This window comes from Aspergillus niger (genome assembly GCF_000002855.4).
Source record: "Aspergillus niger supercontig An01".
Lineage (NCBI taxonomy): Eukaryota > Fungi > Ascomycota > Eurotiomycetes > Eurotiales > Aspergillaceae > Aspergillus > Aspergillus niger.
Window position 1 is genome coordinate 2,496,202 of NT_166518.1, and position 17,261 is coordinate 2,513,462.

At 48.5% G+C, this 17,261-nt stretch overlaps 8 protein-coding genes across 8 annotated transcripts; 4 read left to right on the forward strand and 4 right to left on the reverse strand.

Annotated features, from left to right (window-relative positions):
- Positions 1-684: 684 nt before the first annotated feature.
- On the forward strand, positions 685-1,748 carry An01g10550 (uncharacterized protein; the record flags this gene model as incomplete). Its single annotated transcript, XM_059743684.1, has 2 exons — positions 685-946; positions 1,054-1,748. 2 exons carry the CDS (start codon positions 685-687, stop codon positions 1,746-1,748), a joined length of 957 nt encoding a protein of 318 aa, XP_059599764.1.
- Positions 1,749-2,164: 416 nt separating this feature from the next.
- On the forward strand, positions 2,165-4,183 carry An01g10560 (hypothetical protein; the record flags this gene model as incomplete). The annotated part of the gene is made up of 8 exons (XM_059743692.1): positions 2,165-2,199; positions 2,348-2,387; positions 2,492-2,501; positions 2,761-2,851; positions 2,885-3,065; positions 3,231-3,406; positions 3,913-3,999; positions 4,048-4,183. 8 exons carry the CDS (start codon positions 2,165-2,167, stop codon positions 4,181-4,183), a joined length of 756 nt encoding a protein of 251 aa, XP_059599765.1.
- Positions 4,184-4,643: 460 nt separating this feature from the next.
- Positions 4,644-5,873, reverse strand: An01g10570 (uncharacterized protein; the record flags this gene model as incomplete). Its single annotated transcript, XM_001389438.3, has 3 exons — positions 4,644-4,713; positions 4,746-4,898; positions 5,575-5,873. The coding sequence occupies 3 exons, from the start codon at positions 5,871-5,873 to the stop codon at positions 4,644-4,646; spliced, it is 522 nt and encodes a 173-aa protein (XP_001389475.3).
- Positions 5,874-7,388: 1,515 nt separating this feature from the next.
- Positions 7,389-8,378, forward strand: An01g10580 (uncharacterized protein; the record flags this gene model as incomplete). The annotated part of the gene is made up of 5 exons (XM_001389439.3): positions 7,389-7,618; positions 7,670-7,854; positions 7,904-8,019; positions 8,067-8,262; positions 8,314-8,378. 5 exons carry the CDS (start codon positions 7,389-7,391, stop codon positions 8,376-8,378), a joined length of 792 nt encoding a protein of 263 aa, XP_001389476.1.
- Positions 8,379-11,694: 3,316 nt separating this feature from the next.
- Positions 11,695-11,923, reverse strand: An01g10590 (hypothetical protein; the record flags this gene model as incomplete). The annotated part of the gene is made up of 2 exons (XM_059743711.1): positions 11,695-11,778; positions 11,810-11,923. The coding sequence occupies 2 exons, from the start codon at positions 11,921-11,923 to the stop codon at positions 11,695-11,697; spliced, it is 198 nt and encodes a 65-aa protein (XP_059599766.1).
- A 1,473-nt stretch (positions 11,924-13,396) lies between these two features.
- On the reverse strand, positions 13,397-14,286 carry An01g10600 (uncharacterized protein; the record flags this gene model as incomplete). Its single annotated transcript, XM_001389441.3, has 2 exons — positions 13,397-14,099; positions 14,168-14,286. 2 exons carry the CDS (start codon positions 14,284-14,286, stop codon positions 13,397-13,399), a joined length of 822 nt encoding a protein of 273 aa, XP_001389478.3.
- A 731-nt stretch (positions 14,287-15,017) lies between these two features.
- An01g10610 (uncharacterized protein) lies at positions 15,018-16,212 on the forward strand (the record flags this gene model as incomplete). Its single annotated transcript, XM_001389442.1, has 5 exons — positions 15,018-15,117; positions 15,195-15,626; positions 15,679-15,776; positions 15,830-15,904; positions 15,961-16,212. The coding sequence occupies 5 exons, from the start codon at positions 15,018-15,020 to the stop codon at positions 16,210-16,212; spliced, it is 957 nt and encodes a 318-aa protein (XP_001389479.1).
- Positions 16,213-16,373: 161 nt separating this feature from the next.
- An01g10620 (hypothetical protein) lies at positions 16,374-17,252 on the reverse strand (the record flags this gene model as incomplete). The annotated part of the gene is made up of 2 exons (XM_001389443.3): positions 16,374-16,862; positions 16,920-17,252. 2 exons carry the CDS (start codon positions 17,250-17,252, stop codon positions 16,374-16,376), a joined length of 822 nt encoding a protein of 273 aa, XP_001389480.1.
- Between the last annotated feature and the right edge of the window lie 9 nt (positions 17,253-17,261).

Consider the following 17,261-nt stretch of genomic DNA (forward strand, 5'->3'; position numbering starts at 1 on the left):
CTAACAAGTAATAAGAATTCAAAACAATTGCATGACTTGAACCATTCTGGAATAAACTGGGAATTGGAAAGAAGAAACAAGGAAGCCGTTGACTAGTCTTCTGTTGGGCCTACCGGGATTCCGCTCTCTGGTCTTTGGGTCTTCCACCGCGACCTATTTTTGTCGGGTATCTGATGGGTCAGGTTTACGGAGGGGAGGCAGATGGTGCTACGAGGCCTAGCGTGGCTTTGGAGATCCAGCTAAGTGCGATGGAGCTGGAACGTATCACACCCTCCCGGGGAGGCCGTCTCATCCCATGGATGGGTTGGGGCCGTGGGAAAGGGAAGAAGCGGGAGAGCTTACTCATCTACCATCACGAACGAACTAGTTAACCAACTAGCTAACTAACTTACTTTTTACTGTAATTAGAAGTTGATGTTTCCTCGCACGGACTGACAGGACGAGGAATAGCCGGGGGGGGGGGGAGAGAGTCTCTGGGGAGCCCTTCTGGTTGGTTAGTAGTACTTACTCCGGTTGACCCCGGTAATTTTGTTAGTATGGTGGAGAGGTGCAGGGGGTTGAATCCTTCCAGCGGTGAGTCTCCTAGCTAACACCGCCTGCCTAATATAGCTAGCCACGCGTTGAAGTTGAAGCTCACAAACGCGAGAATAATGATGCATTCTACTAATTCTTGGTGTTTCAAAGATGCCTTCCACTCCTGAACCTGCCTCTCCGCAATCAACAAATTCAAAACGTCTAGATCGTGATGATCGTATCCGTGTTCTTACTCTTCGTGATGCTGGTTTTACCTATCAACAAATAGTTGATCAGCTGCAGATTAGCTATCGCCAAGTTCAATATACGTGTCAAAATCAACAAGCTACACCTCGAAAAGCAAAAGGCAATACATCAAAGCTCTCAGATGAAGAAGTTGATCATATTATACAATGGATATCGAGTTCAAAGCGTACGCGTCGGCTGCCATTTTATCGTGTTATTGAAGAGCTTCAACTTCCTGTTGGAGTAACAGCTTTAACACATTCTTTAAAAAAGGAGGCTATACACGCTGTAAAGCACTTCGAAAGCCACCTCTTACCTCAGCAAATAAACAAGCAAGGTTAGCCTGGGCTTTTGAACATCTATACTGGACCCGGGATCAATGGAATCGAATACTCTGGACTGATGAGACCTGGGTAACTTCAGGCTTTCATAAACAGATATACGTGACTCGCAAGGCTGGTGAAGAGCTTGATAAGACCTGTCTCCGTACAAATCCACCACGTAAACGTGGTTGGATGTTTTGGGCATCTTTCTACAACAATTTTAAAGGGCCATGTCTCTTTTGGGAGAAAGAATGGGGGACTATCAACGCTGAAGGTTATATTGACCGCATCGTTCCTATTATTGATGGTTATGTACGCTTGGTTGAACGCAATGAACATCAACGACTTCAGATAATGCAAGATAATGCTCCTGGTCATGCAAGTAAGACCACTATTCAAGAGTTTAATGAGCGTGGGATCTTTCCAATTATTTGGCCAGCTTTCTCACCAGATCTTAACCCAATTGAAGCCGTTTGGAACTGGATGAAAGACTGGATTGAGCGTTATTTCCCCCAGGATGAGCAGTTATCATATGATCAACTACGTGAGGTTGTACGAGCTGCGTGGGATGCTTTACCAGAGGCATTCTTGGATGGTTTAATTAATAGCATGCCTGCAAGATGCCAGGCAGTGATCAACGCGGAAGGTGGCCATACAAAGTATTAATAATTATTAATAATCATACAAACAGCAGAATTGGAAGGATTCAACCCCCTGCACCTCTCCACCATACCAACAAAATTACCGGGGTCAACCGGAGTAGTACTCCGTAGTAGTGGACGAAGCGGATGGATGTATCTGAAGTCAGCCAGACGGGCTGGGAGGGACTAAAGTAGGTACATACATGCATTAGCTCTTCGTCTTTTCCTTTTTCCCCCGTCGATCTTCCTCCCCACCGAGTCCCACATTCCTGGAGTCTGGCATTATCCCTATTGGCGGCTATCCTACCGCTCTGTCACTGGCTCCAAGGTGGAGTATCCATAGTATCTATCCATGGATGATTACGGCTGACGCTTCCTCCCCGTCTATCGATCTAGTAGCTGTCGACTCACACGCCCTGAATATTTTTTTTCTAAAGCCACATGAACCTGAAGCAGCAGTTGAGCTGCTCAACTAAGTAAGTCATCAATTGAGGTCTAACCCACTACTTCTTTAGTACGCATGTCCTGGAAATAGTACTTAGTTTTGCTCTCCACTAGGAATTCCGGCAACCGGGATGCCACCTGAGCCTAAGGCTTTAGGAACAATAATTCCCCACATGCCAGGTCCCGTGAATGGTTACGAGAAGAAGCCCGTGAGTCTGTTGTAAGTACTGTAGTTTGTTCCTGTTCGCCATTCCGGCCTTCCCGTGGAATGACTTAGTATTCTCAGCTGCTCGTAACTAGTCCCACCACTAAGGTATGGAGTAGTTTGTTACCAGTAAGTGAAGTCTTCTCGGATAACTCAATGAGGTTCACCGCTCATCAACGGCTTTCCCCGTTATGTCTCGAGATCTCCCCTTCTCCTACTTACGTGCAGAGGAAATGAGGGCCCATTCCCCGTCACACGATAGCATCATTACTCTGCCGATCTTGCAAGTATGTCCATATTGAAAAATCTTTTTGCTGTTTCCAAAGCTAGGACCAGATCACATCATCGCCTCATCAGGCTAGGTGACCTCTAAGCACCCATCTTTCAGGTGTCAGCTGTTGGCCAAGATTAACATTGCAGTGGCACCTTATCAAATCACCTTTCTTCCATGCAAAGGACACTGCTGTCTCCAAAGGCTGGTAGGTTGCACTAATCCTGTGGACCTCATCCAGCTCCCCTACCCCAACTGATCTTACATTTGATGTCCTGCCGGCCCTGGATGGACTGCGTCTCACAGTCTTTGACCCCGAGGTAGTACAAGCTGAGGCGGGAACCTGTATCACAGAATGCGAGACGAGGTTGGCTTGCTCGGCTATCCTCGGCGTTACTCATGCTCCACACGCACCCTCGACTGTATGTGTGGTTCCCACAAGCGTGCATTTGGACGTCGGGCTGGCCCTCTTTGCAAAGATAAAATTGTTGGTTTCGTTTCCATGCACGGGTATCAGGAGTGTTGCTGGTGATATGCAGCATGAACTTAGACCGCCTCACGCGTTCTCGGACTACTAGCATGGCCAGTTGAGTGTTTGTACTACAGTCTCGCTAGCCGATGTATTATGGTACAGGATCCAACAAATCAACATGTGTAGCTTCGTTGGCCAACCTACAGTGACCATGCCTAGGAATTTGTCTTTGCAGCCTTCCATTTCCCGGCAGCCGATTGTCTTGTTGGTTAAGCACGATCGCCAGCAGCGGTAAGCTTTACCTCCGCACTGACCTTCTAGAGTACGTCTGGAATGTGAACACGTCTCTCGACTCTCTGAACCTCCAAGATTCGCCGCAGAATGAGGATCTATACCACTTCACGGTCTAGATCGCTGCCCCAAAGTCCCAAAAAAAAGCACACATCTAGCCTTATCTCGGCATGAATGCTCAACGGTAGCGTTACCTTCTACCTTCTCCCTTTCATTCCATGCATTCATCTTGCAGTGCGCCTCATTTTTCTCTCGAATATCCGCAGATTAAACATCTCCCACAAATACTATTTCTATGTGCACGAGAGACTTCAGCCTCAAACGCCATGTCTTCCACCCAACGTGCTCAGTCCAGGCACGCGCAGAACAATACGACCGGCAAGACCACCCGCCGTAGCAGTGCATATTAATTGCTACCGTCAAATACTACCTTAACCTCTCCCAACTCTATAGAGTGGATTCGAGCCGCGAATGACCACCCAGCCTTAGGTTACAAGTTGGAACAGCACAGCGGACAGCAGTTCCGATGCCACTAATGCAATGCAGGCAGACACTTGCGAACCACAGATCTTGCTTTCAATCGGTAAAACCAGGTAAGCATAATACTTCCGATAACTAGTTACCACGTATTGTGTAGTCAGGTCCATGGGTGCTACAACACCTACAGGCCGATCGTCTGGATCTCTCACCGGCTTCTCAATCAAGAATAGTCAAGTTTCTCAAGCCTGCATGCCCGTCCTTTCAGCTTCACAGCACAGCCCAACAAATAAGTCTTAATCTACACAATGGCATTCATAGTATGTGCGACCCCGGTACGCAACCACACATCACTGGGTTCCTGGGATCGTCCCAATCCCTACCGTTTCCAGAATGATCCAAAATAAACTTTTGACACCCACTGAAACGGTTACACTATTGTCTGTATGTGATATCACATGTGGATTGCTCCTATTGACCAGTGCCTGCATGGATCTATCTCCTTAGCATGGCAATAAGGAGATTGTTTCCGCGGAAAATATTCCATGTTCGAAACCTCATGGGGCGGGCTTTGGTTGTACACGCTGGGCACAGACCTTTAAGCCTTGTACACAGCCACAATAGGCCATATTGCGTGTGCCATTTATTAAGGCTGAGGTGATAGTAAGCCCAAAGTAAACCCACTATTAATCAATGTTGAGATGATAGCTCGAGCTACTACTCGACTTTGGTCCTTCATTTACTGGTTTGGCTTTGTATACTACGCGGCAACGCGAGGCACAACGATGAGTGCATAAACCACCTTACTAATTAATACTCGAGCTAAGTAACTAGTGAACTAAGTTAGCTTACCATTGCTTACATAACATCACCACATAAAAACCTCTCCACCAGCAAAATCTTCACCGTTTCTCTTTTTCCCACATGCAGATGCTGTTCCTCCACATTCGAGGTGGCTGGCAACCCAAAATGCCTTGGAAGATAATGCTCTTGAACAGGCTTGGGACCCGATAATCTGCGGATAATTTACGCCGTCCATGATATGCGAGGAGGATTTCTTGGAAAGGGCGTACAGCCTACAGCTTGGTTATGGGCAAGCTTTTAATGAAACTTGGAATTGCTCCGGTTATTTGTTGCTCGCATTGTCTCTTAAACTATGATGACTTCCTTCTTTTGGCATGATGCAGATGATCTGCGATGAGTGCAAATCCAAAAAATATCAAGCTCAACAGTCTGAGTTATAGAGACATGTTTCTATTGATTTGTTATCTATCTATTTCATATCGAATAAATGAACTTATATATACATACACCCACCTTGCTGTATCTCAACCTAAATAACCATAATCTTGACGAAGTCTATGACCCCAACTCTTCCTATTCCCACCCGCTCAGACCAGGCATGAACAAGAAATCAGAAACAGTCCCCTCCCATCCTCACCCAATGAAGTAAAATGTACTACTTATTTCCAAAATCCAAACCCAAAAACACCGTCTCCTCCACCAAAGGCGTCTCATAATACGGCCCAACCTCCACAAACCCCAGACTCCGATACAGCCGAATCGGCCCTTCCATACTGCGCAACGTATCGAGTCTCATCCCCCGATACCCCAGTTCCCTCGCCCTCGCCACAATCGAACTCACTAACGCCCGCCCCAGTCCCATCTTCCGCGCTTCAGGAGTAACATACAGCCGCTTGACCTCGCAGAGTTGCCGCTGTTGCCGCTGTTGCCGCTCATCATCCTTGTCAGGGAGCGGACGGAGAGCCACGCAGCCTAGCGGGGAGGGGTCTGCGCTGCTGCTGTATGCGAGAAGAAGGTCACCGCCTTCCTGGGGGCTGTATTTACCGGGAAGAGAGGATAACTCGGCTTGGAAGTTTTGGAAGGTAAGGTCGATGTTGAGCCATGTGGCGTAGGCTGTGAAGAGGGTGCGGGCGGCGGTGAGGTGATGGGGGGTTGTAGCGGGGATTATATGGTAATTTGTGGCCATTTTGTGTGGTGGTGTTTTTGGTTCTTTGTTGGGTGTAGTAGATGTTGAGTTCTGTAGATACTTTTTGAGAGATGGTCGACAGGGTTTTGCGGGATGGGATGGAGTATAGCGATTTTCTTTCGCTATCTTCAGAGCTCTCCCTGCGGGCTAGCTGAAGGGGACGGTTGGGATCGCAAGTAGTACGTAGAATGTGTATATCTTCGATTGTATATGTCCTCGATGAGCTATGCTGGGTTTGCCATGTAAAAAAGAACGCTGATATAGTTGCTTGAGTCTCTTGACTCAGAACATATCCTTGAATGTCAATCCCGATCGGGAAAAGGGCGCGATGTTGACCTGATCGGGGAAGGTGTTGACACCTCAGGCGACAAGTCCGCTTGGTCGGTATGAGTAGTCATTTCTACTCCGTACTCCTCTCGTCTTTCGGTTGTTCTTCAACCATCTACATCAAACCTTTGGGTTGAGAAAGGCTTTTGTCTGAAGTCGTTGATGCTAGGAGACTGGCATCCGTGCAGGATTCAGTCCACGATGGAGATACGCGCATCTCGCGTTATCTCGTCAAGCCATTAGCGCTCCGTTAGACTAACAACTAGATAGCATGAGCTAACACATCCTTCGCCTTCAACAAATTGATGTCTAATCAAGAACCATAACTAACTTAGTAGGATGCTATCGCTCGGTACTCGTCTTTGAGAGACTGCTGAAATTGCTGGTGACACACGGACTTTTGAATCAGAAGCATCACTGCTCTATACCATCCACCCCTTTTACACCCGGCTTGTGTCGGATAATAGACTGCTGCAGGAACAGGTCGGACATTCTTTCCTGATTTTCCTCCATCCATTCTTTTCTTCATAAGTTGGCTTGCTTCTAATCCTGGTCGTCAACATCAGCCAACACTGGCTCCGGCAATACCATTCGCCCATTGCTGACGGAGAGCCCGGTTCCTGAAATTAATCCATCATCCGCTCCTGCAGATCACTCCGCCCAGAGCGAATCAAAACAATTTTCAGCTCAAAAGCAAGAACAAGTGCGACCTACTGATACGCAACTTGAGAGTCAATTGCCTCGCTCTTGGTTAATTTAGCTGGTCTCCTCACTCTACCCACTCTTCGACCTAACCTCCGATGGCGCCCCGACGGCTCATCCTCCAGACCGGCTGCAGACCACCGCTACACTGGTCAATTGGCCAATTCGACACCTCATCGCCAGCGGAGGTGCGGGTCCTCACGGCGTCCTCCGCTCTCCTAAGGCTGCCTTTCTGATCGATTGCGGCAAATCAGCTCGTCCTTATCAGGGCATGTGCTATCTACAACTTTCGGTGGCAGATTTCCCCGCTACCCACATGCGGTGGCCTGGTTGCTAGTCGGACAACCGAGCACGGAGTATATGGGCACCTAACGCCAGCTATACGCTACTAAGCTATAAATTGGGTCAATTGCACCCGACTTTCCCGATTGTCATTCAGCCATTGAGTTCTCTCCTCACGAAGTTAACGATCGGTTTTTACGCATAATGTCTTTCCTTCCTTCTGTGGGCATGCTCGCCCTGGGCGCAATGCAGCTCAGCTCTGGTGTGCTGGCTACCATTGACACTTGCTCCTCCGATAGCCCTCTGAGCTGTCAGACCGACAACGAAGCTTCCTGCTGCTTCAACTCTCCTGGAGGCTCCCTTCTCCAGACTCAATTCTGGGACTATGATCCCTCCGATGGACCGACCGACTCTTGGACCATTCACGGACTCTGGTAGGACTGACACGTCACATTCCTATATCACCCGCTAATGAGCTTTCTAAGGCCCGATAACTGCGATGGCACATACCAGGAGTACTGCGACGACTCTCGCGAGTACAGCAACATCACCTCCATCCTCGAAGCGCAGAATCGCACCGAGCTCCTGTCCTACATGAAGGAATACTGGCCCGACTACGAGGGCGCTGATGAGGATGAGAGCTTCTGGGAGCACGAATGGAACAAGCACGGTATGTCTGGTCACATCTGTTTCTAGAACTGGCATATTGAACTTGCTAGGAACCTGCATCAACACCATCGAGCCCAGCTGTTACACCGACTACTACCCTCAGGAGGAAGTTGGTGACTTTTTCCAGCAGGTCGTCGACCTCTTCAAGACCTTGGATTCCTACACCGTATGTAAACAACCCCTTGTGTATTCTATAGATATTGACAGTAGCAGGCTCTCTCCGACGCCGGAATCACTCCCTCCGAGGATGCCACCTACAAGCTGAGCGACATTGAGGATGCTCTCGCCGCGATCCACGATGGTTACCCTCCGTATGTTGGGTGCGAGGACGGTGCTCTGTCCCAGCTCTACTACTACTTCAACGTTAAGGGCAGCGCCATCGGCGGCACCTACGTTGCTTCTGAGAGACGTAAGTCACCTATAATTGGATAATATGTCATTAACTAACCCATACTATTAGTTGAGGACTCCAACTGCAAGGACTCTGGCATCAAGTACCCGCCCAAGTCCAGCTCCAGCAAATAGAACTAGACTTGAGATACTCACTCGAACTAGCTTCTTCACTTAAGAGGATAAATGATGATATTGAGGTGTGAATTATGAAAAGTTGTGAATTGTGAGATTATTGCACATTGCAGGGTAGCCTGCGAGGGGAATGATTCTTAGTGGAACATCCGCCGCATTCAATTCATGTATATTGACAATGGTCAACTACAATGCTTCTTAATGAATGCCATTGACCAGAGGATTGTACAATTCCGTGACCTTTACATTCCCTGTAGGATTCGATCATATAAAAGCATCGTCATTTCCCTCCCAACTTTTTCTTCCTCTTCCACTTTTGCATTCTCCAATCAGCTCCTCTGCCACAATACAGAAAACAGATATACGCTTCGATTATCCCAGCAATCTATCTAGATCTAGCAAATCATAACATGAGCAAACACCTATACTCATCATTACTGTCAAATCCGACTATGAGAAAACATTCATACTTATAACAGATACCCACTCAAGATGCCTCGATCTATCCTTGTGCTGTCCTAAAGAAGCCACTGTCACTTCCCATGGACATCGAATCTCAAATACACGGCGGTACGATAGATGCCAAATTTAAACCGAAGCACAACAATCGTTACTTACGAGGATAATTTATAGATAACATGTCGTTCCCCGTTCTACCCAAGGGCACATAATTACCTTATCGGCTATCCACGCCGATGTTCCCCTCGACAGCTTTTAGCTGCACAGAGGAGCGAAGGACAGGGACTGTCAGCGAACATGGAATCGCGTCTTAAGACAAACGGACAGCCAAGGACTGACCACATATACATACGAGCAGTCCCCCAGTCTCCGATTTTCAATTCAAAAAAACACTAACAAGGATCCGCTGGGACACCTATCCTCTGGCGGCCGTCTTGCTCTAACAGAACTGGTTTCAGCTACTAGCATAGCTCAACCCATAAAGTACTATACGTACTTGCATAGACAGCTTAGTCAACTACGATCCCATCGTACACAAAGATACTAGAATATATCCTCCATATATTGCTATACAACACAGTCTCTCCTGGCTCGCGCCCTCGGAAACACTCAACTGACGGGTTGGTTAGAGTCATATGGCTCAGCTTGCGCTGCAGTATACCATTGGAGATCTTTGACATGGCTTATTTGAGGCTCTATTTATTATTATACCGAGCAAATATTAATTATTGTATTGGCCTTATCAACTCAATACTTACTTCAGCTAGTTGCAAACTCATTACTGGCTGGGGTGTGGGGAACTGATGAGTTGGTTGGAGCAAAACGGACCAGCTCACGCTAATGTACACTATTAAGAGCTGAAAAGCGCCACATAAGGTGTTTATTATTGTTGACCCTAGCTCACAAGGGGAGGGGGCAGCATAGAACATATGGTCAAAATCAAGGAACGGGAGTATCTTGCGTCAAGAAGGCGAACTCTATACATCAGCGATTGCCGTCTGTTCTTTGCTGGAATATCTCCTCTGGATCTTCTTGTACATCCTTTCCTTCGTTATTCGAACGCGCTTCGTTGACCTTTCGTCAAGTTCTAGGCTTCGGATAAGCAACTTCATCTAATCCTGTTCTTTGCTAAATTATTTATTAATCGTAATATTCGGACAGTTGGGCTCCGTGACCCTCCTATCACAGACTCGCATGCCATAACGGGACCCCTACTCGTTATGTTTGCCAAGGAGAAGCTTCTTGGATTGTTGATCCTAGCTCCCAGGGAGTATCTGACTAATGTCCATAACCACTAGGAAGCCGCAATAAGTCAAGAAGTCATACCCGTTGCTAAGTATCAGCGCTCTACCTAGCGGTAAGCCTATTACTTATGGCTGAGGCGGTAGATGACTGTTGGAGAATTGATAAATTGGCTAAAGCAATACAGACCAGTTCGTGGGGAAATACACATTGACGATAAAACCGTTGTGTCAGTTCTTTTCCCCCAAATATAGAGCCTCATGCGACTATGGGTGTATAGAACAGTCTTGGTCTGGTTCACGGCCCAGAGAAGACTTGCTACGGCTTGTCTCAGGGGATAAGTATAGATGGGACCCGGTTTGGAAAACGCTTGTTATGGCGGGATATGTTTTGGAAAAGAAGATAAATGTGACTGACTATAATATAATCGTTACTAGTATTAACTATTTAGGGGTATATCCCAAACGACATGTCCTTTTCCTATACACTACCCCAACTCAGCAATACCAGCAATAACAGAAGTATACCTCCCCGAACTTATCGAGGCGTCGAGGACTGCCAGCATGCCAGCATGGCCCTTTAGGATCGATTAAGCCAGCACGATGTCAGCCAGTATCTTCCCTACAAGCATGTGGCACTAAACTTATTCGTTGATCTCGAGAAAAACCGTTCAAGGCTGGGAAAGGCCGTTCGATTTACGTGTTTCGATGATATCGAGACGCTGCTTATAAAAAGTCCCAATACCTCCGCACGAGAAAGCGCATGGACTTTTAGCTGCAGAAGACAGACATTCTGGACTCTCTCCGAATGGTCATGGCAGGATATGCCTTGGAAAAGAAGAGAAAGCGATGAACTATGATTGTCGGTTAGTTCTATTACGGAACTAAGTACAGCTTATCTAGGGCCCCGGTTTGCATAATGCTAGGTCGAACATAACACTCTAATCAAACCTTTATCTACTCAATTGCCTGGCTCAGGTTTGGTACTCGGAACAGGTATATAGGGCAACTACCTGCTTGTTCTGAACGAAGGTCAACTCGAGACCTAATGAACTTTGCAAGTTCAATATATGTTTCGGGGTATAATTCTCTATCATTTATTTATTTGGTTGGCTCTGGCACGAAGATGTTGACTGCCATTGAATACTCGTCATGTTCAAGACAATATGGCGACTACTCATCCGGTCTAATTTTAAGTGGGAAAGTCAACATCCAGCTATATGTCTGCATCGAGAGACCATGCGACTCCATACGGTCACGCAACGCTACTATCGGTCAAGTAACCCCACGAAACTAAACCAGGAGATAATTCTTCCTGCTTTATTCCGCCCCATAAAATTGGCAAAGTTCAATGGATAATGAGTTATCATGCAACAAACTCGGCAATAGTCACTGAAGAGAATGATGGGGAGATGAGCTGGGGAATACTGCCCCCATGTGCCTTTTTCTCGCAGCTAACGCCAATGGACAATATTTACGGATTTGGCCTGGAGATGCTTGTGAAAGACAAGGGAAAATCCAACTGGCAAAGAAAGTATCAATCGGCGAATTTAGATGGCTAAAAAAGACATCTTTTCCACTAACACATTGACGAGATATGGAAGCCATCACTCCTCTTAGAGAGTTTGTCGCTCGTTTTTAAGATAATGAGAATATTCTGTGGTGCACTTAGTTTGCGTGGAATTCATGTCCATTGCAGGCTGATCGAAGGTATCTTCAAGTCATCCATACCTCTAAGAACGCATGAGGGAATCCGTCAGGTTGATGATGGGACGAGCCATCATTGGTGTTAATAGCGGGCTGGATCAAGTCCAAAGATGATGATTCTGGAAAGGAAATGGACATGTGGTATTTATCAGCAGTTTGCTAATCATAGCTTGGGCCGATTTATAGTCCTCATATGTCTGTGATTCATAAAAAGGCATCTACCGATTAATCAAGTGGAACTGTTTCCTCTTATGCTGAATACTTGACCTCAGTGATGAGAGATGTCATCAAGAATCTGACCAGGGAGAAAAACTGGGAACCTTCAGCACGGCGTATGGCAGAAATCTTATAGACAGAAGTTGTCTGCCTTCCTCATGAGTGTACTTTTTGGGTGTCCCACTGCAACGAGCTATACACGTTTCCAGAGCCGTTGAGGCATTGTACAACGCCAATTACTGCATTTATCCCGACAATAGCTAAGTTAAAATGGAAATAGGTACATCGAAGACACGAAAGGCTTTTACACAGAGCATCTGGGGGAAACAGGACTCATATGTGGTAATAAGCGGCGCGATTATACGAACATCGTAATTTAAGCTGTTACAAAATCATGTTGAAGCTGCTACGATCACGCCCTGGAGAAGAACGGGTCATGGGGTATACCAAATCGAGGTGAGATCCTCACTACAGTTGCGACTTATGCTGGAATGCCTGTGCGGCCAGCTTCTATTGTGGGATGAAAAAGCAATTTTGTGGACATACTTCCCCGGAGAAGAAGTCAACATCAGTGCCGCGCTAATCAGGGCTATTAGCAGTACAAAGCATGGGGTTGTGCGTGGCGGGATGGATTTCAGGGTGTTTGCATGGTGCTGGTAAAGTCCTACTTAGGGATACCGAGACTCCTCGGATGTAGTCAGAGATACGTGGGGATTGTTAGCATCACACACCCTTCTCGAGTGCAGCCGACTACGTTGCAAGTTACTTGGATCCGACGTCAGCAGAGGGTCGATTGAGGGAGCTTCGTTAAGTTTCTCCATTTCTTCCTTCCTAAGTCCTTTTATTAGGTAGAGAAATTAATCAAAAGGTACTATGTAGCTAGCTATACAGCGCGTGCAACCAATATCACTCTATTGGATCAACAGGTATTTCCATCCTAACAATATCGTACATCCCCACTAATTCACATGTCATAAGTCATAATATCGCTTTAGCTGGCACTTATGCCAGCCATGCTAGTTCGATGCATAGGTAAATACGCCCATCCAACCAGTGGCATTCATCCGCGTAAGCGAACCGCGTAGTGCGGAGATGAGTATGGCCCGGTGGATCAAGCCGTAGGCACGTGTCCGGTGCTACCCCCAGCTATGGATGGTAGTTAATATCACACCGCATGGGTATCCCGTGCTGTTTGAGGCGTGTAGCCAGCCGGGCTTGCAGACTGGGAAACGTGCCAAGTCGAGAAGTCGAGGCGTGGACACAAGGGAACCAGTGCTGAAGATCCCTGGCATTACTCCGCACCTGCATGTGAGGAAATTCGGAGAAGGATTTGGCGAGGAACCGAGAGGCGAGTCAATAAGCCAAAGGAATAGAGGGACTGAAGTTTAAGCCAGTTTAAAGCCCCTTCAGACGAGCATTTCTCCTCTCCTCGTCTATCTTGGCCCCCACGCGGTCCAAGAAATCCATGCGACCCAGGAATCCCTCCTTCGCTTTGCTGTGCACGTTGAGCTCGTCCTTGATTCCAGCCTGGTCCACATACGCAGCCCAGTCCAGACGCGACTTCTCGACCGTGTTGATCTTTGGTCCCCGGGCGTTCTCCTGTCCAGCCGTCGCCTCTGTAACGGGCTGTTTCTCCCAGCTCTTCTTGATCGAACCGGTGGGATTCGGATCGAAGCGGGAAGGTCGTCGAAGCGGTCTGCGCAGTTTGAGGGCGTCTTTAGCATTCGCTGCGTTGTCTACATCTGCAGCAGTCACGGTCTCCGCATCCTTCTCGCCCGCCAGGAATAGCTTAGCTTCCGCTGAATCCTTGGGCACAATCTTCTCTTCCGTAATCATCTCTCCTGCAAACTTGTATGTGCGCTTGATCTTCACCATCTCTTCGGTATACTTCGTCTGGGGCTCCTGTGCGGAGGGGGTCGCCTCGTCACCACCTGCCGTTTCCCCGTCGGTCTGGCCAGCCGCAGGCGTAGCTTCCTTGCTCTCATCCTGCGCTGAAGAAGCATCTACTCCCGAGTCTGGAGCGTTCATCTTCGCCCATAACGCGTCCACGTCAACTGTAGCGCCGTCGATCTTCGCGAGAGGTTTGCGCTCCTCTCCACTGCGATAGTATTGCGTCAGTACAAATGTATCTAGTAGACAGTCAGACAAATGTATATAATCACGTACATTCGCATCTTCATCGCGCGCGTCCGCACAAAACCTCCCGTTCCTCCTTCCTCATCATCAAGATCCACATCCCCGTCTTCTCCCTTCTTCCTCTTCTTATTCTTCGCCTTCTGGATCATCGCCTCATCCCCAGAAGCCAGCTCGTCGTCATCACCGGCTCCTTGCGCATCCTTGGTATCCTTCTTCCGCCGCTTAGACGCTGGCTCGTCGGCGGCCTCCTCTTCGTCGGAATCGGACATGCCCGAGTCCGCGTCATCTTGGGCTGCGTCGAGCTGAAAGTCTTCGTCTTCGGCAGAGTCATACTGCTCGTCGTCCAAGTCAATTTCGGCAGAGGGAGAGGCCATATCTGGTGGCATTTTGATAGATAGCTGTGAAGTATAGTTCTGTTGCTGAAGTGGAAAAGTGAAACGCTGTGAAAGACGCGAGATTCTGCCAGGGCGGTGGAGGATATGATAGCTGATTATGTAATGAATACGACCAATCGGAGCCGAGATGCGGCAATGGAGATGCAGTGATAACGCCGAGGTTGCTGCGATAAGGAGAACCAGTGGATGACCATTTACAACACCGTCCAGCAATTCAACGACAGATACTTACTCACACCTTGTGTCTAGTTCATTCATGTCTTCAATAAACAGCAGGACATATGCTGTTCCATGAACCCCTCATCTCCATACTAAACCGTCTGTCAACGGGCCGAGCCGCGCGCTCGGCCAAAGACTACTAATCACTCCATCTACCGAGGATGACCGAGCCTGGACCTCTATATCAACTCACAGCATCTCGATATGCCAGTTGAGACCTACTCTTCAACAACTGGCAAGATCTATTTGTCTAATTAACAGACATCATGGCCACTCGCTCGCCTAACCCTGTCGCCCTAGTAGTGGGCGCCTCCCGAGGCATTGGCCGCCAGATCGCTATCGATCTCGCGAAGAACGGATACACCGGTATGCGAGACAACAACACAATTCTCCATATCCATGTTTATAACCCGCCTTTACTAACAAGTGATATCCTTATACAGTAATTATAGCCGCCAAATCTGCCACCTCCCCTGACACCACAGCACCCTTCCCACCAGACCCCAACTCCCCCGCCTCCACCATTCACACCGTTGCCCGCGAAATCGCCCTCGCCGGCGGCACCGCCCACCCCATTCAAGTCGACGTGCGCGACCCCGCCCAGGTCGATAATCTGGTGAGCGAGACTGTACGGATTACTGGTGGTCGGCTGGATGTGCTAGTCTACAATTCGGGTGCGATATGGTGGTCGTCTGTTGCGAACACGCCGCTCAAGAGGTTCCAGCTGATGCAGCGGGTCAATCCGGAGGGACTGTATGCGACTATCATGGCGGCGTTGCCGGTGTTTGAGAAGAATGGGTGGAAAGGCAGAATTGTGGTGGTTTCGCCGCCGATCTATTCGAGGTTCTTCAGGGGAAAGACGGCTTATGCTATGGGTGAGTCTTCAGGATATCGAGTAGGGTTCTGGGCAGTGCTGACAATGCACAGGCAAGGTCGGGATGAGTGTGCTTACTCGTGGCTTGGCTATGGATTGGGTGAGAGAGGGAAAGTCTGATATGGCTATTACTAGTATATGGCCTGCTACGGTATGTTGAGTGCTCCGTTTGGAGTGGTAGCTGGCTAATGGTTATGTGGATAGGCTGTTGAAAGCGCAGCAACCGAGATGAACCCTGCGAATGATGGCGATTCGCGAAAGGCTGATTTGAGGAAGCCGGTATGATCCTATCAGCATGCACGTTCCCTTTGATACATACTAACAATATAACATAGACGATCTTCTCCGACGCAATCCTCGGGATCTTGAACACTCCAGCACAAACTGTGAACGGGCTCCTAGCTCTCGATGAGGACTTCCTGCGCAATTACTGTGGAGTGACAGATTTCTCCAAGTACTCCGTTATCCCCGGGAGCAGCCCAAGACGCATGATGCCGAAGGAGATGCCCGTACTAGAAGTCGCAGAGCAGGACGATGAGGGGGTGAGGATGGATAGCAGTAAAGCGACAGGAGGAGCGAAGCTATAACGCCCCCAGCTTTACAATACATTCAAGTATCTAGTGCATGCCCTATCAAGATGATATCAATTTACCTACCTACATTACATCATACTCCCAGCCCATCCACTATCTACCACACCCCAATCAACCCCAATTCCACCACGCGCCTCCCACTCATCAACTCAAATTCAAGTCCCTGGATACTTCTCCACTCCCCCCACTGAAACCTTACTCTCCCCCTTCATCATCTCTCCGCCTCTCCCAATATCCTCCAAACTTCCACCCCTCACCCCACCAACCTTCCTCTTAACCCAAACCCCCACAGCAACCACACCCCCCATAACAACCTCCAACCCAAGCAACACACAAAGCAACGCGAACCCAGCCCGAGTAACCTCACAATCTCGCTTGAAATGCACCGGCACTGTAACATCCCCACCGGTAGCATTATAACTAGCGCTAGCGCTAACAGTCCCATCTCCACTGCTCGTATAATCATCCCTCACAACCCCCCACTTACACGTCCACGAATGAAGCGTCTCCATCTCACTGAACCCGCTCGGGTGCTTCGCTCCAGGCTGGTAAATCACGAATACCAGGCCCACGAGCGCGGCGATGAAGCCCGAGAGGGCTGTTGCGGCGGCGAGGAGGTTGAGGAGGCGGATGTGAGGGCGGGGCTGGTGTCAAAGCCATTAGTATCATATGCTAAAGGGGGAATGTGAGGGACGACCCACAGAAGGGACAACAGCCGTAACAATATAGAGCAAGTTCTGGAATGCTATCACACAGCCGCAGGCGAGCAAGGCGATAGTGGGCCTTAGGTCCAGGTTCAGAGGCCACAGGTTGAGCCAGACTCGTGCGTAGGGGGAGGTTTGGCGGTAGTGGTGGAGGGCGACGGCTTCGCAGGCGATGGTTGGGATGGAGGTTAGGAAGGTGAGGATGGCGAGGGCGAGGCGGGTGTGTCGGAGGTGTTGGGTGCGGGTGAGGAATTTGGATTCTTCTTCGATGGATGCCGTTGAGGTTATGGTTGTGGTTATGGTGGATTCGGAGGATAGGCTGCGATCCATAGTTTCTTA